The 26,489-nt window shown below is 43.2% G+C and overlaps 1 protein-coding gene across 2 annotated transcripts in view; it reads left to right on the top strand.

Moving 5' to 3' along the window:
* The window catches only part of DLGAP4 (DLG associated protein 4), a 125,269-nt gene that overhangs the window by 43,309 nt on the left and 55,471 nt on the right, over positions 1-26,489 (top strand). The window contains exons 3-6 of one of the 2 annotated variants that reach the window (XM_033153323.1): positions 171-388; positions 6,351-6,465; positions 10,025-10,075; positions 11,703-11,949. In XM_033153323.1, coding sequence (XP_033009214.1) covers positions 171-388; positions 6,351-6,465; positions 10,025-10,075; positions 11,703-11,949 — 631 coding nt within the window. The remainder of the gene's footprint in view (positions 1-170; positions 389-6,350; positions 6,466-10,024; positions 10,076-11,702; positions 11,950-26,489) is intronic. The other variant, XM_033153324.1, reaches the window with a different exon arrangement.

The raw sequence follows: 26,489 nt of genomic DNA, 5'->3' as shown, positions 1-26,489 counted from the left end.
GCATCAGTCCGGTTGCCCCAGGAACCTGTCACTGTTAAATAGGTACAGGAGGCTGGACTGGATGAGTTGATGACCTGCTCTTCTGTAGATCTCCAAACGGTCCCTCCATCACCCACTTTTTTTCCCCTTTCCTTACGAAATGCTATGTCTGTGTTCTGTTGCTTTTGCAGGTGCCTCAGGGAGACTGGAATAATACCTTGACTAGGGACAAGGACAATGAAATCCCATGCCGGCGCATGCGGAGTGGGAGTTATATCAAAGCCATGGGGGATGACGACAGCGAAGACTCGGAAACCAGCCCCAAGCCATCCCCCAAAACTGCAGCACGGAGGCAGAGTTACCTCAAAGCCACTCAACAGTCACTGAGTGAGCAGAGCACCACCCACAGGTACCGCCTTCTTATTTCAGTGTTACCTGGTGCTCTGTGAATACCTGCATCTTTGGCATGGTGGCAATGGCTCAGGTGCCTTAAAGACTGACATCTATTGTGGCATTCCTAGATTTCACTGTTCAGTTTGTCAGACGCATGATGGGTTATTACTGGGTTACAGGCACATGGTGGAGGGTAGAGCTGAGATTAAACAGTGGGCTCAGAGGGAAAAGAAATGCAGAAGGGACAGAGATGGTAATAATTATATCCTTAATGGTGTTCATTCACAAAAACAGTTGTTGATAGTACAGAAATCCTGGCATTGGTGAGTCAGCTAACATACTGTATGTAATGAGTTTGATTAGTTTTTGGAGTGTGTGTGTGTGTGTGTGTGTGTGTATGGGTTTATCACAATTCAATCCAAATCAATGAAATATAGTATGTGCTATATCCATCTTCTTCCTTCTCAGGGATGCTTAAAGGGCTGTAGGGAAGATGGAGACCATATGGCCATTTGAAACCGGTGGGTGATAGAATGGCATTGTCACATGAATAGTATTCTGAAGCCGACCTAGAATTGTGATTCATTTGCTCACAACCCTAAGGACCAAGCTTTTCACATTATATAATTGTTCCATTCACGTATTTAGTACCTGATAGTGGGTCCCGCAGAACCTTTGATTAAAGTGCATTTGTACACTTAAGCTAGGGCTGAGATGAGCACCATTTCACAGCTGATTTTCCCGGTCATGGTTAGAAGGATGAGGGTGCAAAAGATGTTGAGGTGGAAGTTCCACAGAATTATTAGAACAAGATGTTGAGGTGTGCTTACTCCCTGCTAGGACAGAGGGATTGCAAGACCTCAGACAAAAATAAACAAAATGAGAGCCAGTCTGTAAGTTATATTCACCACATGGGAGGTCCTGGAAACAGCCTCCATGCGGCTGGTGATTCCCAGCACAGCTGTAATGTGTAAAGTGACATCATAAGAACATAAGAAGATCAGGCCAGATGCCCGTGGAAAGGCAGCAAACAGGACCCAAGGACAAGAGCGCTCTCCCTTCCTTTGGTTTCCAACAACCAGTATATATAGAATTCTACAAGTTTCCATGCCCTGCTGTCAGCATGGGGACTAGTATGAAAAATGTTTAAGACAGCTTTATTGCCCCTCCTGTTTCCAATATTTTATTTCACCTGCATCCCTGTGAACATCTCCTTCATGCAAAGTGGCCCTTGACAGTTTCCTTCCCATTGAGGCTTGGACTGGAAGGTGACTCCAACTGCACTTTATTCTCCATGTAGATTAATAGAAGAGATCTAAAGTCTTACACTTTCCTCCCCACCTTTCTCCTGTCTGTACCCTGCTCATTCACCCCTGAGAGGGCACAGGGGATCTCAGTTCAAAAAGAACCTGCATACGCTAAATGTAGTAGCCAAGGCTCCAGCAGAATTGTTGATAGCTTTAGTAAGCGGCCAATAAAGGAAGTCACCTGTCTTGCTGGTTTGTAAAAAATGCAAGACCTAGTGCCATCTGCTGGCCACTGAGAAATAAATGTTGCTTGTGTATTTTAAGTACTGGTTTTGTGGAGCCCGGTTCAAGCTGCCAAGATACCAGCACAAAGAGGATTTAGAACCATGTTGCCCAGGATGTTGTGGGAATGGGTGTTTATGAAATTACAAATACATTAACTAAATTGAGAGAAGTACTTAAGGTTCTATGTACAGAGACTGACGGGCTTTGATAGATGCAACTTTGGGGGCAGAAGAACATAAAAAGAAGGGAAAAGGACCAACTAGTCCAGCATTCTGCTCTCACAGTGGCCAGCCTCTGGGAAGCCTGAAAGCAGGACCTGAACACAACAGCCAGTGTGGTGTAGTGGTTAAGAGCGGTAGACTCGTTATCTGGGGAACCGGGTTCGCGTCTCCACTCCTCCACATGCAGCTGCTGGGTGACCTTGGGCTAGTCACACTTCTCTGAAGTCTCTCAGCCCCACTCACCTCACAGAGTGTTTGTTGTGGGGGAGGAAGGGAAAGGAAGGGAAAGGAGAATGTTAGCTGCTTTAAGACTCCTTCGGGTAGTGAAAAGCGGGATATCAAATCCAAACTCTTCTTCTTCTTCTTCCCCACTTCTGAGTCCTAGCAGTTGGTATTCAGAGGCATGCTTCCTTTGACAGAGGAGGTAGAATATAGCCATTGTGGTTAGTAGCCATTGATAGTTTTCTCCTCCATTAATTTGTCTAATCCTCTGTTAAAGTCATCCAAGTCAGTGGCCGTCACTACATCTTGGGGGAATGAGTTCCATAGCTTAACTATGTGCTGCATGGAGAAGTACTTTATTTTATCTGTCCTGAATCTTCCAGCATTCAGGTGCCCATATGTTCCCATGTTAGGAAAGAAGAAAAACTTTTCTCCATCCACTTCGCCATGCCGTGTATTATTTGATAAACTTCTATCATGTCACCTCAAAGGCTCATCTGGATTTTGTTTGTGCCGTGATTACCAGGCACAAGTTTGAGTGGTTTTTATTTTGTCCCTCCACTTTCCCCAGGAAAAGCCACTGTTTACTGCTGAATTGGAATGAATGGCAGGTGGGTTTTCAGCTGATTCATGTTTGTTCAGATTCAGAGGAAAACAGTGGGTTTTCCAAGGGAAAGTGGCAGGGACTAAAGAAGAACCACTCAGGCCCGTGCCTGGAAATCACAGCACCAAGGGAAGTCTGGATGAGCCCTTGCCTCTTCTCCAATCTAAAACATCCCAGATGCTGCAACCTTTCCTCACAGGGTAGTCACTCCATCCCCTTGTTTGTTTTGGTTGCCCTTTCCTAAAACTTTTCTGTCTCACTTTGACTAACAGTACTGACAAAGGTATCCATTGATAAAGGTATCAATTCTGTAGGTATCAATTTTAAGTTGATAGGGCAGCACCTGCATATATGGAGGTCTGTATGCACATTAAGAGTCCTGCCATTCACAAAAAAGCCAATAATTCTGGCCATGCAATCCTTTTTTTCCTTTTGGTTTCAAAAGCCTAAGCAGTCAAAAAGCTTCCTTGAAAAGAACAATGGTACATTGACTGAGTTAGATCTGGCAATCCAATGCACAAGTACCTAGGCATAAGCAAAAACCTTTATGTTCACCCTGGCTTTTTAAACACTGTAATTTTTTTTTAAATCTCTTAAATCTCATATTATTAGTTTAGTCTCTACTTTGACCATGGCATTCTATTTTTGTCCCATGGGATTATTGTCTGTCTGTGTGTGAGTGTGTGTGTGTGTGTGTGTGTGCACGCGCGCACGCGCATGTGTGCATGCTGATGTTATTTCTTCCAATTTAATAGTTTATTGGATTGCTTGATTTGTGTCGTGTATCACCTAGAGGATTGGGCAAATAGGCCAATACTAAATAAATAAAATACTTCTTAATAAACATGTTTAGGATCACACTACTGTAATAATAATAGGTAAAGGTAAAGGACCCCTAGACGGTTAAGTCCAGTCAAAGTCGACTATGGGCGTTGTGGCACTCATCTCGCTTTCAGGCCAAGGGAGCCGGCGTTTGTCCACAGACAACTTTCCAGGTCATGTGGCCAGCATGACTAAACCGCTTCTGGCGCAACAGAACACCATGACGGAAGCCAGAGCATACAGAAACGTTGTTTACCTTTCTGCCACAGTGGTAGCTATTTATTTTCTTGCACTGGTATGCTTTCGAACTGCTAGGTTGACAGAAGCTGGGCAACAGGAGCTCACTCCATTGCGCAGATTCGAACCGCCAACCTTCTGATCAGCAAACCCAAGGGGCTCAGTGGTTCTAGACACAGTGCCACATGTGTTTAGGATCACACCAATAATAATAACAATAATAATGTAAACACTTCAGTCCTAAGCACACTTATTAGTGAACAATTCTCATAAATCGACCTTGCAAAGAGATGGGCCATTGGTCTATATATCACAGTATCCCCTTCCCCAGCCTGATGCCTTCAGAATGTTCTGAACTCCTGTCATCTCTGACTCTTGGCCCTGCTATAATCAAAAATATCAGGAGGGCACTAGGTTGGAGAACGATGGGCAGTGACTAACAGCACTCTCCGGAATTTCAGACAGGAGTCTTTCCCACACCTGCATGGAACGGCTCAGGACAGAAGCTGAGACTGTCTGCAATTGGAGCATGCACTGCACCACCAAGCTACGGCCCTGCCATTATTTGCTCAGCTATCAGTTTTCTAGCAACGACAATGAGTTTTGTTTTAAATGCAGCCTGTTGGAGTCTTGGAGATGTGCTAAGCAAAATGAGTTTGAGAGAGCAAGCGCTCCCCTGCAGCTTCATTCTTCAGCATGACAAGTACAAGCTATTATGTGACGTGCTCTGGCTGTATGTGGAGCGTGGCTGTCACCCAGTGGCCATTTTGTGCTTCTTCTTCAGCCTAGTTTGTTTGTCTGTTCTTGTAAGCCTTTCCTTGTGACAAGTGAGAGCCAAACAAGACGCAGTGTTAAATGTGTATTTAGCAACGACTGGTGGCCATGGGTACTGGTGGGTACTGGAGCCAGAGCCAATGGCAGACAGCGCCACCCTCTGACTGGCTGTAAGAAAGAAGGCAGGAAAATGGAGACTGGCCACAGACAGGCTGAAACTGGTGGGATAGTGCCTCCATTTGCCTTAATGCACCAGCCTCCTTAAAAAAAATACCAGTAGTAGCCACTGGCATTGGGAGACTGGCATTGCAGCAGATGAGAAGGGGGAGATTAACCATTGTCTCTCATGCTGCAGTCCTGATCAAAATTGCCCCTTTGACACTGCTATTTGCTTCGGAAGAAAATCCCCCCACTGGTTCCATAAGTACATTTTATCCATTGTTGTAGCGTGGGGTTAGTGATTTCAGTAAGTGATTTAAGCTTTCTGACATAGCAGGCAGGAGACAGCTTCTTCACGTAACACTCTTTATTCAGGCAAACAAGACTGGAGACTGAGGAGAGGGAAGCTACATTTATAGGGACAGAAGACTGGCTAGAAAGGATACATTTTGGAGGGAACAATCTCAAGCAATCACAAAAGCTGCCTTTTGGTGGGAACCAATAAGACTGAGGATACAGCAGCTTAAATGAGTAGCTGTTCCTTCTGGAACAGAAAGGCAGTTACTTTACCCTAATGCGAATACAGACAATAGTAATACAGATATAAAAACCATTGAATCAATACACAACATCCATTGTGTGATTTATTTCCATAACCAAGATTTTAGGTGACAGTAGCACAATTTGTTGTTGGTACATCCTGGAAGGGATAGTCTTGCTTCTGGCAAATTGGCCGTGCCGCTGTTTGTTCCCCTTTAAACATCTGACAACATGCTTGTTCTTGCACAAGGGCAGGACAATGAAGAAAGAGCAGATCTGAGGGGAAATGGTAAACAAAGCAAAACCATTACCCAACAATATCCATATGTTGAAAGAGGAGGAGCTGATTACTAATTACAACATCTAATAGACCTGCACAACTGTATTCTACATAGTGATTTACTGTCCTGGGAAAGTATAGCGTTTTCCCTAGGTACAAAATATTGCACTATGAGTGCTTGGACACTACAATAACCAAGCAAAAAAAAAGAGGGGGGGACTATCTGCCTGCAGACTGTCTGCAACAAATGTGTATTTATAGCACCAAAAATGGTCATGCCGGAAGGCCCTAGATAGCTGATTTGGGAGGGTGCCTTCCTAATGTCACATGGCTGGAGTGTATTGATTAATCTTTAAATGCTCTATTTGTTTTTGCTTCCATGTCTTCTAAAACAGCCTAGTGTTAAGTAGAGCAGAGGATGATTTGTGTTAGGCAAGGCTTGAGATGCATTAGTTGGTAACTCTGACAGATCTGCAGTGTGCAGGGAGCTCTGGCAATACCTGATTGTCACCGAGATCCACAACTGATTTTGCCTCTCCTGTTGTTCTTGTGATCATCATCTCGGACTCTCTGTCCTCATTCCACAGGAGTCTGGACCGCCTTGATTCGGTGGAGATCCTTTTGCCTCCAAAATTCCCAAGCTGGGAGGAAGAATACAACCAGATCGCAGACAACCTTAATGAGTCCAGTTGCATCAACCAGGTAAGAGCCAGCAGTTCGCAGCACCAAGGAGGGCCAGCCTGAGAGTGGGGAAGGACAAATTTTGCATTTCCCACATTTGTAATTCAAATATGAACCCACAGTGGCTAAAATGTGAAGTCAATCTCTTCTGCTTCCGATTGCTGTAAATACAGTACTTGAGCACAAATATCTCAGAAGAGGTTCAAAGGCAATATGTGTTGTTGGTTTATTATTATTATTATTATTATTATTATTATTATTATTATTATTATCATCAGTTCACTATTAGTATATAGGATGATAAGATGAACCTTGCTGCATCAGAATAAAGTTCTATCTAATCTAGTGTCTAGGATCAGACAATGAACAAGCTGATGCCTCCAGGAAGCCAGCAAGGTATGGAGGTGACAACCCTCCCCTTCTGTTTGCTTGTCCCCCAGCAACTGGCACCTGAAGCTGGAGGTTCCCTGTAGCTAACAGCCACTGGTTGACTTAACTTCCTGAATTTGCCCATGTGGGAACAAAACTAAAGTGGGTGAGGTCAAAGCTGGCAGTGCATGGAGCTACTCCACACTCCCTGACACACTTGCATGAACACTACACCCACATCACTCTCACACATGCATACATGCTGCACATCTTTCTTTCACACAGTGTGTATATCTTTCACAGACACTCTTGCACAGGGGAATGCAAAGAGCTATCCCACACACTCTTTAGCTGTTCTAGAATCATTGGCGCCAAGGGCTGGATCTTGTGGCAATACTTGAACACATGTTGAAAGAGTGACTGAGGCAATTAAGTGAAAAAGAGGGCTTGCACCTTTCATAGTTGTGTAGAAGGGGGGGGGGTCCCAGCAAGTGCTGGGGGGGGCAGATATCCATCTTCTAGCCAGCTCTTCAAAGCACAGGAGCCTTGTCTTGCTTTGTGTCTGGTGTGTGTGTGTGTGTGTGTGTATGTCTTTGAAAAGTGGGTTTAGCCATCTGGTCAAAATCTTCACAAGATCAAGAATGACATCAAAATCCTGTGTTCATGTATACTGAGTAAACACACCACCAAGCAGAAGTTATTAATACATTTTACTGGAAGACCAGCATTGACTCTGGACCACAAGGGATGGATCACATGTGAGATTCAAATACGGGCACAATATTTGCTTTTGTGATATTTGTCAATACCTTCCATTTGTCTGTTGTCTCCCCCTTTATATAAAAAAATACTTTGTGAAGCTGTTTGAGATCCTCAGGAAAGAGGCTATATTATATTTGTCCAGTAAGAAACAATCAGCAACTATGTCTTGGATGTTGCAAATCAAGAGCGTCAAACTCATTTCGCTAAATTACTACTTCCCTTAGTCACTCCTTTAAGAGTAGCAAGCACATTATCCTTCTAAGGCTCAGGTAGAAGAAAGGTATGAGTTTGTTACATTTCTGTATCACTTCCCAACACACACACACACACATCCCCAAAGCAATTTACAAGCCAGAGCAAAAACAGGGTAATGAAAATGCACAAGCATATCAAAAGCATAGGGCGGAATAATCCTACTCATAGTAAACCCACTGAAGTTAACAAACGTAACTAATTTACGGTTCATTAATTTCAATGGGTCTACTCTAAGCAGTTGAATACCACCCATAGGCCCACCCTCTCAAACCTGGAGCCAACCCTGATTCACAATTGTAGTAGTGTTTTTGGGGGGGGGGGGTGTTTCAAATCTGCCAGCATTGTTGAAAGGAGATCACTATGACATGATTCTCTATTGATACAATTGACCACTGAGCCAGTCTACCAGTAATCCATGAGCCCAGCCCTCAAATTTTGCTCATGGACATGTGCTTCTGCTGTGGTTGAAATGTTGTGAATTTTATCCTGGCTGTGTGGGAATCTGTGAGATGTTATTTCTTCAGGGCTTTCCATAAAGAAGCTGCATCCTAGAGATACTGCTAACGCCTGAAGCGAAAGAAGGAAATACAATTACTCATGAGCCATTTAAACCCAAATTACATGAAAATTGATATGCATATGATAGGAGATAGGCATCTATACAAAATACCAACATTAACCTTTGCCATTTTAAGCAAGCAGGTTCTTAGATTGTCGTTTTAAACCAAATGTTAATTTTTGAATTTTCAAAAGGTTTTCATTTCCTACCATATGCACAAACCTGCTTTCATTTCTGAACAGTGTTATCTCTCTAACAAGCACTTAGAAATGGCTAATGTGGCCGTTTTTCCACAACAACAAAAAATGAGAATGGGTGTATTTTCCTATCACAATCTGATTAATTCAGCACCAAGAAAATTGCAAAGGAACTTCCTTTGTTCCGAATACATTTCTCAATGGCTCAGTTTGGATTATATTTCCTAGATTTTTTTTCCAGCATGAGGGAAATGAGAAGTTCTGGAATCTACTTCATCAATTCCATTTTAATGAAGAGTAACTACCATGTGCACCCAGTCTTAAGAGTTCTCAAATTGGACCACACAGCTATTCCTGCTGAGACCAGGTGGGATGTACAACCCCATCTAAGGCTCCAACCTTACGCAACTTCTTTGGGAATAAGTCCCACTGAACTCAGCAGAAGTTCCTCCAAAGTAAATATACACAGGCTCAGGCCTTTTATTAAGAATTCTGAATCCAAGCTCTTCTACTTAGATTATGCTTTACTAGCATAATCATTCTCCACAGACTTGTAGGTTAACTCTATGCAGATCTGAATAGCTGATAGAATAGAAAGGAAAAGAATGAGAGAAATGTAATGTGTTGGTAACAACCAGTCTGCTGGGGAGTGTGCTACTTGCTAAGACAGATAACTCAGGTGAGGAGCCCTGTTTGTCATTAAACAGGGTATCATAGCTATGATAAAGGAGCATCTTGCCTACAATGGGTCCAGGTGTTTTGCTGTTTCTTGACTAGATCTTCATAATGTGGTGGTAAGGGTCTGACAAAGCAATCAATATAATACCTGCACTATGTGTATCCTAGTAGATTAAATTGAAAATACTAGTATCAATGGTAGCTTGATGAGGACCAGTCTATTGGTGGTGAGAAGAACTAATCAATATACAAACACAGCCGTTCTGGGTGTAGGAATTGTGCTCATGATTTTTTGAATGACCTTGTTAGAAGAGCATCTAGAATGCTACGATCTGTAAAGACTCAGATTGGGCAATAGAAACTAAGTACCAATATTGTGGAGCTCTGTGCCTCTTTTCCAGTTCCCAGACAATTCCTGACTATTATCTGGACTTCAAGATTTTGTATTATTCGTGGCAATTGGAGAGTAGGATTTTGCTATAAACTGTGAAAGGTTGGCTGATCACCCTGGTATTAAAATTAGTTTTTGTCCAAGTGTTCACTGTAACCAGGGGCTGATCTTTTTGTTTGTTTTGGTTGTGTTGATTTTTGTTTCACTGTGCTTGGTTAGCTTCCTCATGAGCCTTTGGGTTGGATGTCATGGACCAAAACTGTTACATGGTCACCACTGTCACGCTGTGATTCCTGTTGAGTGCTTCTGTACAGAAGCAGTGAAATCCCCATCCCTCACACTTTAATCTTCTCCAACTCTTTCTTCCAGATGTTTGGACAACCCTCATTTATCCCACAGATATTTACACAAGGAGAGCAGGTACCGTCATCTGACAAATCTTCTACTGCCCCTTACATGCACAAATGAAGTTACCTTATACATCCAAGCCACTGATCCACCTATCTAAGTACTGGCTGCAGTGGCTGCCATCAGCTCTCCAAAGTCCCAGGCAGGATTCTTTCCCAGCACTTTAACGTGCTCACTGGATATCAAACTTTTTGCTGCCTTTTAGAGACCATTGCGCAATATTTGAGGCTGGGCTGCCTGTTGAGAGGAGGTAAGAGAAACTGGGATGAGCTGAGTGAAGTAGCAGAGAGTCCGCATCTTATTCCAAGGTGGATTGGTGGTGGCAGATGCTCCCTGTTGCCTTTCAGTGCTGAAGTGAGGCTCAAGCTAAATCTTCCTGTGACAAGGTCTGACCTGGCTCAAAATCAGTAGATATGAAGGATACCTTTGGAAATCAGAGAAGGAACCCATCTTAAAGATTTATGCCATGTATGGAGGGATCAGGAAAAAGGACAAAAAAATAAACTGGGTTAGGTTAAGAAAACAAGTGGCCCTTACTGCTTCAGTTTAAATTGTTGTTTATTATGCACTGATTCCCTACGAAGGTTTTAATATATGGATATCTTGTTCAACTGGTGTCAGCCACACCAAGGTTAGTGGCGAAAACTGGGCTTTATTAACAAACATGAGAAAGCATCAGCATCATATTGAAAGGGCTTTAGGACAAATGCTATGTAGGAACAGCTGGAATAGGAGGGAAAACATTAGCCCCTGCTGTGTTCCTCTGTATAATCTGAGAAGAATCTTTTAGCATAGAACTGGATGTAAATATGATAGGCTTTAGTGAAATGAATAGAATTAATCCTTCCCAATTATAAACACGACCCAGGAATAGATTATTAGATTTGGGGACATAAGTGGAAGCTTAAGAGTTGTTGAGCATCACAGAGTGATTAATGCACTTTTGAATTCTTTCTCCATGAGCTTACCTGGGCATTGTAACATCCTCATTCACAGAAATTCCATGTCCCCATCCTTTGAGGATCTCAAATAACTTTATATCACCATTGAACTAGTCTCACAGCATCCTTGCCCAGCTTGTGATACACCAAGCTTGAGTACAACCCAGAAGCAATGTATGGTGGTGACCCATCATCACAGGCTTGGTGAACCTCCTGGCTCTTCTGCTGCCTGATTGGCAATGCCAAAGCACAGGTACAGACAAGCACCTCACAAACAAGAACGTAGCAGAGCTGGTGGCCTGTATCGCTATCTCGGCTACAAGTTGTGCTTCTCCTGCTTTGAAGTCAAGAAAAAATGGACCTGTGTCAAAAGCCAACAGTACATTATTTAGGGCAGGAATGGGGAACCTATGGCTCTCCAGATCTTGTTGGACAATAGCTCCCACTGGCTCCTGCTGGGAGGCTCCAATGGCCATGGATAATGGAAGCTGTTGTCCACCAACATCTAGAGGGCCACATGTTCCCCATTTCTGATTTGAAGAGAAGAGCCTTCAACCACTTCATTCCACATACTCACTTATAAATTCATACATTTTTACCAACACAATAAATGCATTCAAGCAAAAAGGGAGGGGAACCCATGAGATCATATCTGGGAAGTTCTTTTGGCAGGAGAATGACCAGCTTTGTTCTTGCAGGAGAGAGAACCAGAGCTGAACGACCAATATGAGGGGATGTGTGAATCAGCCTACAGCGAAGCAGAATCGGCCACTGTAGAAGTCCTGGACCTTCCTCTTCCCAGTTACTTTCGCTCCCGGAGCCACAGCTACCTCCGAGCAATCCAGGCAGGCTGCTCCCAAGAGGAGGACACCATCTCAGTGCGGTCTCTCTCTCCACCCCCAGCCAACAGCATCAGTGGCAGTCGGACGCTTCCCAGCAACAGCAGTAAGTCTGACCATATGGGGCTGGAGTGGAGGGGGAGCGGGAACTGGAGTTGGGGCCAGACATGGCTTGGCTAGAGTATGATGAACATTGTAAAGAGAGTTTTGAGCACAACATAAATTTCCAGGTCAGTGTTGCTTCAAAGAAGCAGTGACTGGGTTTTTCCATACGCACTGAATAGGGGATTTGGATCTGGTTTCAATTAATGTAAGCATTTAGAACAGCCTTTCCCAACCTTGGGTCCAGATGTTTTTGGCCTACAACTCCCATCATCCCTGACCACTGGTCCTGCTACCTAGGGATGATGGGAGTTGTAGGCCAAAAACATATGAGGACCCAAGGTTGAGAAAGGCTGATTTAGAAGTTGATCTATCTATCTATCTATCTATCATATACCGTATTTTTCGCACCGGACCATAGGCCGCACCTCAATTTTAGAGAAGGAAACAAGAAAAAAAATATTTTTCTGGTTTTCCTCCTCTAAAAGCCCTGTTTTTTTGAGGATCAGCTAAAAGTTTTGCAGCTTTTTTGCAAAGGGAAAAGCCCTGTTTTTTTAGGATAAGCTAAAAGTTTTGCAGCTTTTTTTGCAAAGGGAAAAACCCTGTTTTTGGAGGATCAGCTAAACGTTTTGCAGCTTTTTTTGCAAAGGAGGAAAAGCAAAGCTCCTTTTGCAAAGGGGGAAAGCAAAGAGGAAAAGCCCCGTTTTTATGGGGTTCAACTCACATTTCTGCAGCTTCTAAAGGAAAGGGAGCCTTTTCTACAGTTTCCAGACAGATAATCTAATCAGCCAGTCACATGTCGCTGGGGAAACAAACAACCTCCCTCTGCAGCACATTCAACAATGGAGGCCTGGGCAAGAGGGCGGGGCTGAAAGGGAGCCGGGGACTCTTATCTCTCTCCCGATCTCTTGCTGATCAGCTGCTGAGTGGGGTCCTTTAAAAAGCATGATCCTCTTTTGGCCGCTGGGCAATTCAGCCCCAGGGACCACCATTCGCTCCATAAGACGCACAGATATTTTAGGAGGAAAAATGTGTGTCTTATGGAGCGAAAAATGCGGTATCTATATCTTATATTCTATTTCTTTATCAGCACTACAGAGAATGATTTAACTAAAAAATCATAGAGTACAATCCAGCCAAAGTTAAGTATTATGGAGGAGTCTTTCTCCTCTACAGTGGTACCTCATGTTACGTACCGTCCCCCTTATGAATGCTTCAGGTTACACGCTCCACTAACCCAGAGGTAGATGCCCCTTGTTGTGAACTTTGCCCCGGGATGCGAGCGGAAGTCGTGCTCCAGCGGTGTGGCGGCAGCAGGAGGCGCCATTAGTGAAAGCGCACCTCATGTTACAATCGATTTCCGGTTACGAACAGACCTCCGGAACGGATTAAGTTTGTAACCGGAGGTACCACTGTATTCCCTTTATGCCACATTGCTAGGCACTTTCTGTTTCAGTGTGGCATAGAAATGCTTCTTTTCCATACCCTACTATGAATATATCTAAATGAGATTGTTTGATTGTAGTGATATCCTAAAGGAGTATATATAATAACTCCTCCTCATGTACTTGGGAGAATCATAGAATTGTTGGAAGGGACCCTGAGGATCATCTAGTTCGACCCCTTGCAATGTAGCAATATGCACCTGTTCCATACAGGGATTGAACCTGTGACCTTGGCATTATGAGCACCACGCTTGGTGTTAAGATCCAGCCAGCAGTGGTTTCAAATCATATCTTGCCCACCATCAAGGGCTGGTTTCCTAGGCGTGACAACTTTAAAACAATCTTGGAAACTGACTTGCTATTAATACAGGGTCTGCCGAAGATTTTAACCACCACTTACTGGATGCTGATGAAACTTTGTCACGTAGCTAAGCTAGCAACGGCACGTGACTTTAAATGTTCGTGAAACAGCTGGTCAAGTATTTTATGATGCCAAGAGGTCTCTCTTTCCACCCGTAATCCTCTTACTCACAGCAAAAGATTCTTTTTTTTCCCCCACAGATGGGGTGGGGCCACACACACAGCAAGCTAGGAGCCCAATCCTTGCTTCATTTTGTCTCTCCAGACAACAGTTGGGTTGGGTAGGTCTGCTTTTTCCACTGATTTCATTTGGAACATCACCGAGAACTCTTTGCTAATGGACTTCTCTCAGCATCCCACCTTAGATGTCTAGAAAGAGACTTAGCTGTGAGTGTGAATCTGTCTCACTTAGCAAAATGTCAAAACGTGGCCAAGATGTGTCATAAGGAGGGACTGTTACAAACAATTTCTTTAAAGACGATGACATTTTGAGGCCTCTTTGCATTAAATGCTGTTTGTAAATGAAAGATAGCAGACTGGTACTTTGCTGACATTAAATATATGTATATATATACACAGAGGAGCCCATATTATTAGTCTGTCATTAGCCTTCCCCAACCTGTTGCCCTCCAGGTGTCTTAGACTTGAACTCCCATGAGCCACAGACAGCAAAGCCAGTGGTCAAGGATAATGGGAGTTATAGTCCAAAACATTTTGGTGTGCACAAGGCTGTGGAAAGCTGGTCTAAATGCTTTATCAGAATTACAGTCTTATCTCTAGTCTTGTTTATCTGGTTCATTTTGTCCTGTGGGAAATATTCATAGGACTCTAGGCAAACGCTGCAAATACACATTTACTTTGGAATTAGCTCTAGCGAGGAACTTCTGTGTAAAAATGCAAAAGGATCAAGCTGTTAATTACATATTTCCTGTTCAGCGCCCACTCTGCCCAGTACAGTCCATGTAAATGACACTAGATTGGTCCAAGGATTCTATTATATGAGTGTTCCTCAAATCTAGTTCTCCTGAACTCAAAGGTGTGTTTAGCCTTTCAAATACTTTGACAGGATGGCACCCTTCCTACGTCTCCCTGCTGTTCTTCAAAAGACAGCTTAACCTGAAATATTTTTCTTCCCGCATATGTAATACGATGGTTGCAATTGTCACTGTGCTTGCGTGTTTGGACGACTGCATTAAAATTGTAGAGCATATAATTTGTGATGTTGTGCACTGAAAAGAAAGCTGCTCAGGCTGCAATCAGCATGGGATTTGTGGCTTTTGGGGATTTATGGCTTGTCTCGTGAAAAATAAATTGCACTTGGCAGTGGGATATAAATTCTGATGCTGTTAAGACACTGTTCTGCTCTTTCCTTTTGACGGAATAGGAAAAGGATTTAAATTCCTGTTGGCTGAAGACATCAGCCTCATGTGCCCCCGACATCTGAATAGACTCTCTTGGCGTATATTAAAGGTTGGGCTGCGTTAACGAGCTCGCAGATTGCACTACAATTACACTTTCAGCATTTTTTTTTCCAGCTACAATGACAGCTTTTTGTATGCTGAGATTTCTGTTGTTTGCAGGCGAAGACTCTGGCCTTTGAGAGCTGCATAACAGGCAAAGTTCAGCTAAAGGGTTAACCTTTCTAAAAGTCTGCTGGAAAGCTTTATATTGTACTTAAAGGGGATTGACACATGATTATACCTATCCCAGTGTTTCTCAAGCAGTGGGTCAAGACCCACCAGTGGGCCTTGGGGTACTTTCAGATGGGCCTTAGCACCACAGATTCCTCCTCCCCACACCCCACTGTTATCTCTGTGCCATAACAGTTTATTTAGACCAGTGGCAGCACCAGCAAATCCTTACATGCTGAGTAAAGGGGACCAAGAGACAAGTTCAGGTAGGGGGAAAGGGGAAGGAAAGTTTCCCTCCTCTGCAGTGGAGAAGCCAGAGGACATGTGGAAGGAAATTAGAAGGTGAGAAACAGGATCACCATTTGTTATTGTTGCTGATGTTGTTAAATAAATAAAATGGGAATAGAAAAGGAGGAGACAAGTAGAAAGCTATTATAAGAGGGACAAGTGACTATAAAAGAACCAGGGAGAAGGAAAGAAAGTTAAGGTTAAGGATATAAGAAGTGCCTGCTGGCTCATCTAGTCCAGCATCCTGCTCTCGCAGCGGCCAACCAGATACCCGTGGGAAGCCTCCAAGCAGGACCTGAACAAAACAGCACTCTTCCCTCCTGCATTTTCCAGCAGCTAGTATTCAGAAGCATATTGCCTCTGACAGTGGAGAATAGAACATGGCCACTATGGCTAGTAGAGTGATACCTTGGCTCCCAAACAGCTTGGCTCCCGAACGCTGCAAACCCGGAAGTAAGTGTTATGGTTTGCAAACGTTTTTTGGAAGCCGAATGTCTGACTCTGCTTCCGTGGCTTCCTACTGAGTGCAGGAAGCTCCTGCAGCCAATCAGAAGCTGAGCCTTGTTTTCAGACGGTTCCAGGAGTCTAATAGACTCCCGGAATGGATTAAGTTCAACAGCCAAGGGACCACCGTAGTCATTGATAAGGGGTTGAGGTGGGGGAGAACATAAGGTACAAGAAGGGTGTGAAAGGAGAAGGGGAGAAGAAATTACAGGATATGGGTGAAAATACTTTGGGAGGCATGTGGGGGTTAGAAGGAAAATGACATCTCCACGTTGAGACCCTGAATCAGCAAATTCTGCCTAAAATGGGGAGGCTGAGTCTCAACATCTCCAGAGCAAATGTCGGTACTTAGCATGATGAAAGCTGAGCTATGGAATTCCTTGCCACAAGGAAGGAACTTTACCAGTTTCCGAAGATGGATTAGATATCAGTAGAAGCTGTTATCAGTAACTGCCAGCTGATTATGCCAGTCTCTGCCTCCATCTTGTCACTGGCTTAGCCCCTGAATCAACACTTTGTGACTGGTGGGCCTTAAGTAATTTTCAGCCATTACAAGTGGATCTTGTGTGTGGAGAATTTGAGAACCACTGTTCACTAAAATAGAGCCATGGGGGCGGGGGGGGGACGACTAATCAAGGTTGCATAGCTGTCAACCTTTCCCTTTTTTGCGGGAAATTCACTTATTATAGCATTGGGAAACAGCAGGGAGAGTTGACAGCTATGTCAAGGTGGCTTTTGCATTCCAACAACAAATGCTAGAATTCTTCGCTGCTGCTGTGACTTTTGTTCTTGCTGAATTTCTCATTGGTTCATTTGAGTTTCTCTGTCGGTTTGTCTCCCCTGGTTTAGCATCTTTCTTTTGAGCACTGTGCCTCCTGTTTGCTGTGAACTAAGATGTGTGTTTGTGTGTGTGTGCGCGCACACACACACACACACTGAAGGGGCAGAATCTGACAGCAGTCATGATAAGGAGCCCAACTTTCCAGTTCTTTCTGCAAATTCAATTTTGGGGTGCATATTACATGAAAGTTAGCACCAGGTTTGACAACTGGAGAGATTATTGCCTGCCCTGGATAGTGCCTTAAACAAAGCTTTTGTACCTTGGCAAATTAAGCCGGGGGGGGGGGGGGGGGATAGACGGACGGACGGATGGATGGATGGACTGGGAAGGGGAATATAGCCAGTCAAATCTACTCATCTGCTTGGCAGGCATTCTGCTGTCAGCCTATTTGAATCTCCGCCTTTAATAAAGACATCCAGATTTCTCTGCATTTCTGCATTTCGGAGTGGGGGAATGAAGAATAGTTTTGATTTTCTTTCCTCAGAGCAGATAGATGTATGTGGTGGGATTTGGGGGATCCTATCAAAATAGCCTAGGCAGAAGATGTGGATTCCACATAACTGGTTGCAAGGCATCCATCTGGCCTCAGTACTTGGACTGAGATACTGTAGTTCTTATAAGCTGCCATACTGTACATGAATTTCCACCGCCCACCGGAGGTTTTTTTTTTTTGGCTTAATTTATTTATTATAAATTATAATGTAGCAGCATGGACAAAGAATAACCTGCCACTGACAGAGCACAGCTCAGTGGTTATCCATGAGATGCGAAAGTTCAACAGAGAGGCCCATTACTAATCATATCAACCAGCTCTGACCCCACATCACCTTCCGTGTCTGTAATAATTATTTCTCCCCTGTAAGACTTTCTACTTCTTTTGCCCTAGATTCCATCTCCAGAAATAGATTTCTCTGGAAGTAGGCAGGGGATTGTGCAGTTGGCATGTGTGGTTTGTGGGTAGGTGAGCACTCATTTGCAAGGCGACCTTTTTGATTAATTCTGTCTCCAGTATTTGTGTGGGAGAAAGGGAGGCAGAGAGTGTTAACACATAGTGTATATTGGTATAGATAAAGAAGAGCTGGTGCTATTATAGCTATGTACCTGTGAGAGCAGGTTGTATATTCCGCCCATGTTCTCTACATGCATCAATTTATTTCTGCAGACCAAGGGGTTTATTGTATACAGTGGTACCTCGGGTTAAGAACTTAATTCGTTCTGGAGGTCCGTTCTTAACCTGAAACTGTTCTTAACCTGGGGCCTCCCGCTGCCGCTGCGCGATTTCTGTTCTCATCCTGGAGCAAAGTTCTTAACCCGAGGTACTATTTCTGAGTCTGTAACCTGAAGCATCTGTAACCCAAGGTACCACTGTAATGTAGTCAGGCAAGTTTCCCCACATCCGGGTCGATAAACAGAGGCAAGCTGTGATTTGTTAGTGAGCGAAGGCTGCAAATCACTACTCCCTGCCTAGGAAGGCTTCTCCTGTAATGTAGCCTAAATATTTCTATTCTTTGGCAATGCCTTTTCTGTGTACCATTTAAAGTACACAGAACCCTTTAGGAAAGGGGTGGGGAATCTCAGGATCAAATGTGCCCCTCCAGGCTTCTTTATAAAGCCCTCAGCCTTCTCCCCAGGCCACACCCTCCTTGACTGCTTTTGCATTGCTGGAATGAATCTGTGAACAATGGTAATGTCTCTTGTTTGTGCAGATGGAGGAGGATGGTGCATTGGCTCGTGTGTGTACAAACTTCAGGCTTTTGCATGGCTGGAAGTTAGCTTAGTCTACAGTGTTAATAATGGTCACACCCTTTGCTCTGGCAACTCCCATTTTGTCTCTAACCCTGCCCATCACTGGCATGCAGACACCAGAAGGTGACCCTCTGTGCTGAAACAAGTTTGCTACTATGCTTTATGAAAACAGTAATTTACAGACAACAATATCTATTGTGCTCATAGGACTAGTTCGAACCAATGGAACCCTCCAGCTTTGGCAAGGATTGTAAAGCATTTTGTGCAAATCTAAATATCTGCATAAATGATGATGATGATGTCTTGTTGTTCTGGAATGAAGCCTGCCTGATTGTGGTTGATATAATGGCCAATAATTCTACTAAGGTGGGAGGTGAGGACCACAGTGGGGGAATTGTGTCCTGGTTCAAATGAGCAGGTTCTTATGGTTGGCTGGTTTTTGTTTTAATTACTGTGACCCTTGCTTCCGTCCACACGTAAGGCAGGGGCTTCTCCTGTAAAATAGCATTAGATAGGACATATGGGCATAGCCAGGATTTTTGTGGGGGGGCAAGCTTTTGTTACGAGGGTAGAACCTCAGATTTGTATTGATTTATATTGGTTTTTATTTATTTAGGAGTGCAGCTGCCCATCCCCCCTTGGCCACACCCATGATAGGACACCTAAGTTAGGCAAGACTTGTTTGTTATACAATAAATAAAGCAATAAAATTCCCATATGAATGTGGGAAAGCAGATGCACCCAGCGGCTTTATAGAGCATTTCATGCATATGTCAGTTCTGGCATTCAAAGTCTATATGCCAGATCTCCAAAATGCTGAGATGCAGTTAAAAACCAAACACTCCAAAAATGTTTTGTGTTCACACATTTTGTCAGGGGGTGTTTTTTTTTTTTAAAGTAATGTATGGGTTCCACAAGCACAAGGGTTGCACAGACACTTAATATTGACTTGTGTTGACTTATTCTAATTCTGGCACATGTCAGCTGTTGTCTTAGCAGTCGCTTTGGCACACGTCTTCTGTTTTGCTGTGAAATTATCTCATATGCGTTCCGATCTCTTGTCTCCAGCCTGCGCTGCCTTCTGACCATCTGGTTGCCTAATGTAACTCAATTGGTCTGTTACGTTACCCTTGTGGTGCCAAATGTCTTTAAAGTAACTAGAAATCTCCCAACCCGTATAGATCAGAACTAGGAGCTGGTGTTGCGGGGCCTGAGAATCATATGCATCCGGGTATTTGCTGTTACCTTTAAAGCATTAAAGTTGTGATCCTGGGTGTAAGTCTCATAGAACCTGGTGTTACTCGCTTCTGGGCAGACCTGCATAGCATTGTAATGTAAGGTTTCATTTTGTTTTTAAAGTGCAACTCAGTGCTCTCTACTGTACACAGCAAATTGAGTTTTCCTTCATCTGCCTGATATTTGGAGAGGTGTGACCAGAAATATCCTAAGTAATACTGGCTAGACTGGCAGCCTTTTCTAAAGATGCCTGTATTACCGGTAATTTTGTGTTTAAAATTATGCCTTGGGGTATAGTGGAACTTAAATGTAATTTGTATGTCCCAGATTTGTATTCAGTTTATTCTGAGATTTTTTAAAAAAATTAACAATATATCTTGGATTAAAGTCAGGTGAGGCTTTCATTACATCAATTCATTCTTTTGTGAAGGTAGGAAATGAAATGATGACATGTATTGATGGAATTATATGATGATTTTGCTACAGCTACTGAAGTCTTGCTATATCTACTACAGGGTGAGAGTCACCTAACCAGACCCCTTAGTGGAAACCCTGCACAAGGACTTCCACTTGCACAAAGGGGCTTCTCCCTCTCTCCTTTCCCTATGCACCCCCTGGAATTGGTTTAAGGAGGGGGGTCTGGAGGACCCCCAGTACAGTGTGGAGAGGAATCATTCTACCTGGCAGACTGCAGTGCTTCCACAGATGGAATGTTTGGAAGAGCACAACATTGAGTTCTGCCCAAAGCTTTAAACATAAGAAGAGCCTGTTGGATCAGGCCATAAAGGCTCATCTGGCCTAGCATCCTGTTCTCACAGTGGCCAACCTTTAGGAAGCCAATAAAAAATAAACACAACATGAGTGCAACAACACTCTCTCCAAAAGCAATTTCCAGCAGCTGTTACTCAGAGGCATACTGCCTATGACAGCGGAGGTAGAATGCAGCAATCTTGGCTAGTAGTTGCTAGGAAGAGAAGACTCCCTGGAAAAGACCCTGATGTTGGGAAAGATGGAGGGCACAAGGAGAAGGGGACGACAGAGGATGAGATGGTTGGACAGTGTTCTCGAAGCAACTGGCATGAGTTTGGCCAAACTGCGGTAGGCAGTGAAAGATAGGGGTGCCTGGCGTGCTCTGGTCCATGGGGTCACGAAGAGTCGGACACAACTGAACGACTGAACAACAAAGCTAGGAATTTGTCCAATCCTCTTTGAAAGCTATCCAGTTTGGTGGTCGTCTTGTGGGAACCAATTCCATAGTTTAACTATGTGCTGTGTGAACACATAGTTCAGAAGAAGTGCTATTTTTCTAGAAAAAGAGGTGCCAGAACTCACCATGAATGCCTCCATCGTTCTCTTATAATGGCAATGGCACCCAACTGAAAAATGCCAGAACTAAGTTCTAATGAGTTCCAGCTGAGGGGGGAAACCTTGGCTACTGCTACAGAAGAGGAGGCTTCTATCAGGGACACCTTGCTCAAGGATACCCCACAACATGCCCACAACAACAACCCCATGAGTTGGGGTGAGTTAGTCACCTCAGGCAGCAGAGGCCCAGGAAGTGGTGTGCCCACTGGCTTCCAGCAAAAGATCTTGCCAGAACCCACCACCACTGCTTCACAGGCACTGCCATGCAACCCAGGTAAGGGAGGTGGAGGCAGTAGCAGGCATGTTTCTATTTCACCTCAGGCAGCAAAACAGGATGTGCTACCCCTGCCTCCCCAAGCCCCGGAGTCAGCACTAGAGATAGTGGTTGCTGTGCTGATCCCAAAGAATAAGAGATGCAAAGTGGGTTTAACCATACTCTTGAGTTCCACATAATTCTTCATTGGACAGAAGCACTGGCGATGAAACTCGTCTGGAAAGTTCTGTGATCCATGAAAGCACTCACATTCCTATTCAACTTGAGTTTCCCTGTTAAATATAGCTTTCTCTAATTTGGATCAATGTATTTCAGCCTACTCTTATGAGTCATGATCACAGAGTGTCTTACACCGTACAACTGTCTATATTGATCACAGAATGGTGTCACCCACGGAAATACAACAGAGATGTTCTTACCTTCACCCAAACTCATCTTCAGATCCTTTCCCACATGGTGACGTAAAAAGTGAGCAGTGATTCACCACAGATGCTCGGACAGCAAAATCTAGAACATGTGTGCTTTGTCTTTGGGGCATGCAAGGATATTGCACTGCAATAGAAGCATGAAAAGTGTTTCTGATATGCTTCCAAGCATGTGGGTCAAACCTAAAACTGATCACACAAGGCAAGAAATAAAATGTTGAACAACCATTATCTTCCATACTGGCATGAAGGGGGTGGAATGTAATTTTCAGAGATAATATTGGCATTACAGCAATGGGAGAGGCAGTATATATTTATCTACTATGGAGTCAGGAAAAAGGGTTATGCTTAAAAGTACCCATAAGCCAAGAGGATGGAATTTGGGGTAAAAATATTTTAACCAACAGGCTAGATCTATACTCTGAACCTGTTTTGATGGAGAAATCTTAACCCCAGCAAATCCCATGAAAGTCTGTCCTCACCAAGACCAATATTCTACTAGCATCATTTCTGATGTGTCCTGGTTGGAAAATACATGTTCTGAAAGTTGCATCCTGCTTACCACCACCAAGCATTACCTTTTTGCATTTCCCTATTTGAAAGGGGTCATGTCTCAAGAATGGCAGAGCTATTTGTCAGTGACCTTGGATACCTCAAACTGGTGGCATTTGCACGGTTAGCCAAAGAACATGGAATCATGAAATTGTAGAGTTGGAAGGGACCCAGAGTGTCAAATAGTCCAACCCCTGCAATGCAGGAATCATGCCCAGAGCCATCCCTGGATGGACTCGAATCACCAATCTTCTGGTTAACAACCAGACACACTGACCTATTATTGCACTACATGTGAGGAAAGGAAGCAGGAGACTGCGTGGATAGGACTCAGTTGGCTGTAACTGACTACTAAGCCATACTCTGAGTAGACCCACTGTAATCGATGGACTTAAGTTAGTCAAGCCCATTGATCTCAATGGATGTACCCTGAATATGACTTATTCAGCTACATCCTCATGTGAATTGGCCAGCACAATGGCATGCAAGTCGTAGGTAACAAGCTGACCACTCTGTGCTCAGAATAGTTACAATAACCCACACAGTCTGTAAAGAAGAACATGATAATTCTGAGCATTTAGGAATTTGGGGAGGTGCCTTTTGCAGAGTTAAGACCATTGGTCCTTCTAGCACGATATTGTTCTTATTGACTGACCCTAGGTCCCCATAGTTTAAGAGAGGGACATTGCTGGCCATACCTGGAGACGCTGGGCATGGAACTTGGAATCTTCCGTATGCAAGGCAGACAAACTGCTACTGAGCTACAGCCCTTCCACAAATAATTAGTTTGCACAAAAGATATCAACAAGAATCACTGATACTATCCTTCTCTAAATGCCTTCCCCTTTAAATATCTGTAAAATAGGTATTTGTACAGCTCCTGAGATTATTAATCATTTTTACATAGGCAGAAAAAATGGGATTCATGTTTTTTCATTTTCTTCATAGGCTCAAAAGACAATATAATCACTCTAGATGGCTCAGCCCATGCTCCAAACTGATATATTCTCGTCCATAACAATAATAGGATTATTGGATCCCAACCAAGGATTTATATCTTGCTATTTAATTTTTCAACATGAGGTCAGATTGATTAATGTGTATTAGACCTACTGATGGAATCTTGAGTTAGTCCAAGGAACAAATTCTGAGTGCTTGTCTTGAAAGAGACTCGATAGTCTCTCCACTGTGTGCTGATCTCCTTCCCTTTAAAAGTCAGCCCTCACGCATCTCTGCAGAGCAGTAGTGCATCAGTGGATCATAAATAAATTACAGAACTAGCTAGCTATTTTTGAAGAGCATGCAGTTTAGGTGATGCATATGCTTCCTCCCTGACCCAGCTCAAGGAACGAGATTGATTGTCAAGCCCACTTGACAGCATCTGGAAAAGCCATCTTCATTGGTCATGTTTCTGTCTGAGATGTTCAGTTCTGCTCCATCAGCCATTTGAAGAAGGCTATTGGTATATGCTTGATTACAAGGTCATTTCACCCATTGGATCCCTCTCTCCTATTAAGTTTCATCAGGTGGTTAGATGTGACTTCCAAGGTCAGCAAGAGGACTGTGCCAGCCCATGGATTAAATAAATGTAGTAGAAACCACAAGAATGGCAAGAGTATTTATGAGAGGTGCACATTTGCTCTGTGTGCACTCTGAATTAAAAGGCAAATGGGCTGATTGGGTGACATTTCCACCTGCCTGAGTCAAAGTGTGCCTTTCAGCAAGATGCCTCAAGTCAGTCCAGGGACTCCCTAAAGTCTCAAGTTGTTCTGTGGTCACAGGTGTCCAAAAAATCCTGAATTTTGTCACCTAGAATAAAGCTGCATATATTTTTTAAAAGCAAAACCAAGCTGATGGATGAGATGCTGAGCTTGAGTGGAGAGATCTTTTGTTTTGATGGACAGCTCTAGGTTTTCATTGCAGTGAATTATCTCCCCATGACATGCCAATTACCGTGATTTGGGAAATAGATGTTCTGCCTGGGAAAAGCAGGGTGTGCAGAAGAGCAGTGAACTATTTGCATCCTTCTCAATCACTTTCCCCCCTAACAATTAAAATCAGTGGTTCAATCACCTTGTTTTTACACCGCTTATATTTTCTCCCCCATTTGTGTTAATCTGGTTCTTAGTCTGCAGACTTTTAGGAGAGCTCAGCAGAGGGTCACTCCACTTTCCCTCTCCCTCATTTCAGTTGTAGAGCTTTTTGTGTAATTGGTTTCTTTTTATTCCAATCACTTTCTGTTTTCCAACAAACACCTACTTCATTTTTCATGCCATTTGTTTTCTCTTATTTTTCCTTAGGTGTGTTTGTGCAAACTTCTCGCAAGTCCCCACATCTCTTTGTGTGCATGTGTTTTTATTTCCACCCTCACCCCCAGTTTTAACTTACTTGTTCAAAGTTTTATACTCCTTTCTTCATTTTAGGGTACCTGTAATTTCACTGTGTTGAATTATTGCTGTCTGGTATTAATATTTTTTTTATTAAAGTTTTCTCCCACTTTTAAGTTTGGTGCTCTTTCCCAACTCAAGTAAGCCTGCTTGTCCCTTAAAGAAAGCTCCCATTTGCATTGCTCATTGCCAGCCTATTATTGCCCATAAAAGGCATGGGGAGGTTAAGTGGTTTCTATTTTATCCACCCCAAAATAGAAAAGTCTTGTCCTTGCAGGAGAACGACTCCACTTATAACATGCTGAAAGATGACAGGCTTCATCTCTTGAAATAAAAATTTAAAAGACATTGAAATACACTCACAACGGTGGACTAATTTATGTAAAATATACTGCAGCCAGTTAAAAATGTATGCTTATCTCTGATTTAAACAAGAAGACATAGCTGAAACAGATAATCTAAAAGCAGAACGTTATCCGGATATGTTGCATTTTATTTCTGCAGCACAATATAAAGTATGCTTTATACTGCAAGCAACTCTAAATTTATCTTAATGGGCCTTTTAGTTATACATATAAAACCACCTATCATTTTACTTGCATATAGAGTACTTGAAACCTACAGTGCAAACCAATTGCTGACAGTTCAATGACCAATAGCCACATTCCTCTTATATAACTCTTTGCATTTTGACAACACCCCCATTATTTTAAATTTATTATTGTAATGTTTCCTCCATGGAGATCTTCATGATACTCAAGAATGTTTGGAAAACAACCTCTCTCCTTTTCCAAAGTCAAGGAGTCTGTGCTTTCAAAGCAAGCGTGGAATCCTATGTACACCTACTTGGACACAAGGCCCACTGAAAACTGTAGGACTTGCTTCTGTAAACATGCATAAGATCAAGCTGTACCAGAGAACTGAAGAAATATGCAGTCTAGAAACTTGTGTTTGATTCTGCTTTCAGTGTGTCTGTTCTGGATGCTAAGGCACTAAGGTTCCAATGAAAAGTAAGTCAGCTTTTGTGAATATTCTGTAGTTCACTGTGCAAGCATGGAATCTTGGATCAGACTATAAACTGCTTATATGTAGGACCTTATAAAAGGCCATTATTCTTTCCAAGTTTTTGTTGTTGTGGTTACAAAGACAGGGAAAATGCGGGCAAAATTCTCATGATGGCTAAGTGCCTTTCTAAGCCTTGAAAGAGGAGCCTCCATGTACAGAGGCAGTATAGGTATACCTGAATGTCAGATGCAGAAACAAACAACAGAGGTTGTGCTCAATTTGAAAGCATCCAGAGCCATTGGGTTGACTTCAGCTGGAAACGAAACGCTGGACTTGGTGGTCCTTGGACAGAGCAAGGCAATTTGCATTTTGTTCCTCTTACTGCCTTGCTTATTTGGAGGGTCACCTAGAAAAGCATTTTTTGTTTGCAGCTGAAACAAACTCAGTGCCTCTGGATGCTCATGAAGTGAACATATCTGCTGTAG

The sequence above is a fragment of the Lacerta agilis genome, chromosome 6 (assembly GCF_009819535.1).
Source record: "Lacerta agilis isolate rLacAgi1 chromosome 6, rLacAgi1.pri, whole genome shotgun sequence".
NCBI lineage: Eukaryota > Metazoa > Chordata > Lepidosauria > Squamata > Lacertidae > Lacerta > Lacerta agilis.
The sequence above is the reverse complement of the archived record's forward strand: the minus strand, read 5'-3'. Positions and strand labels throughout refer to the sequence as shown.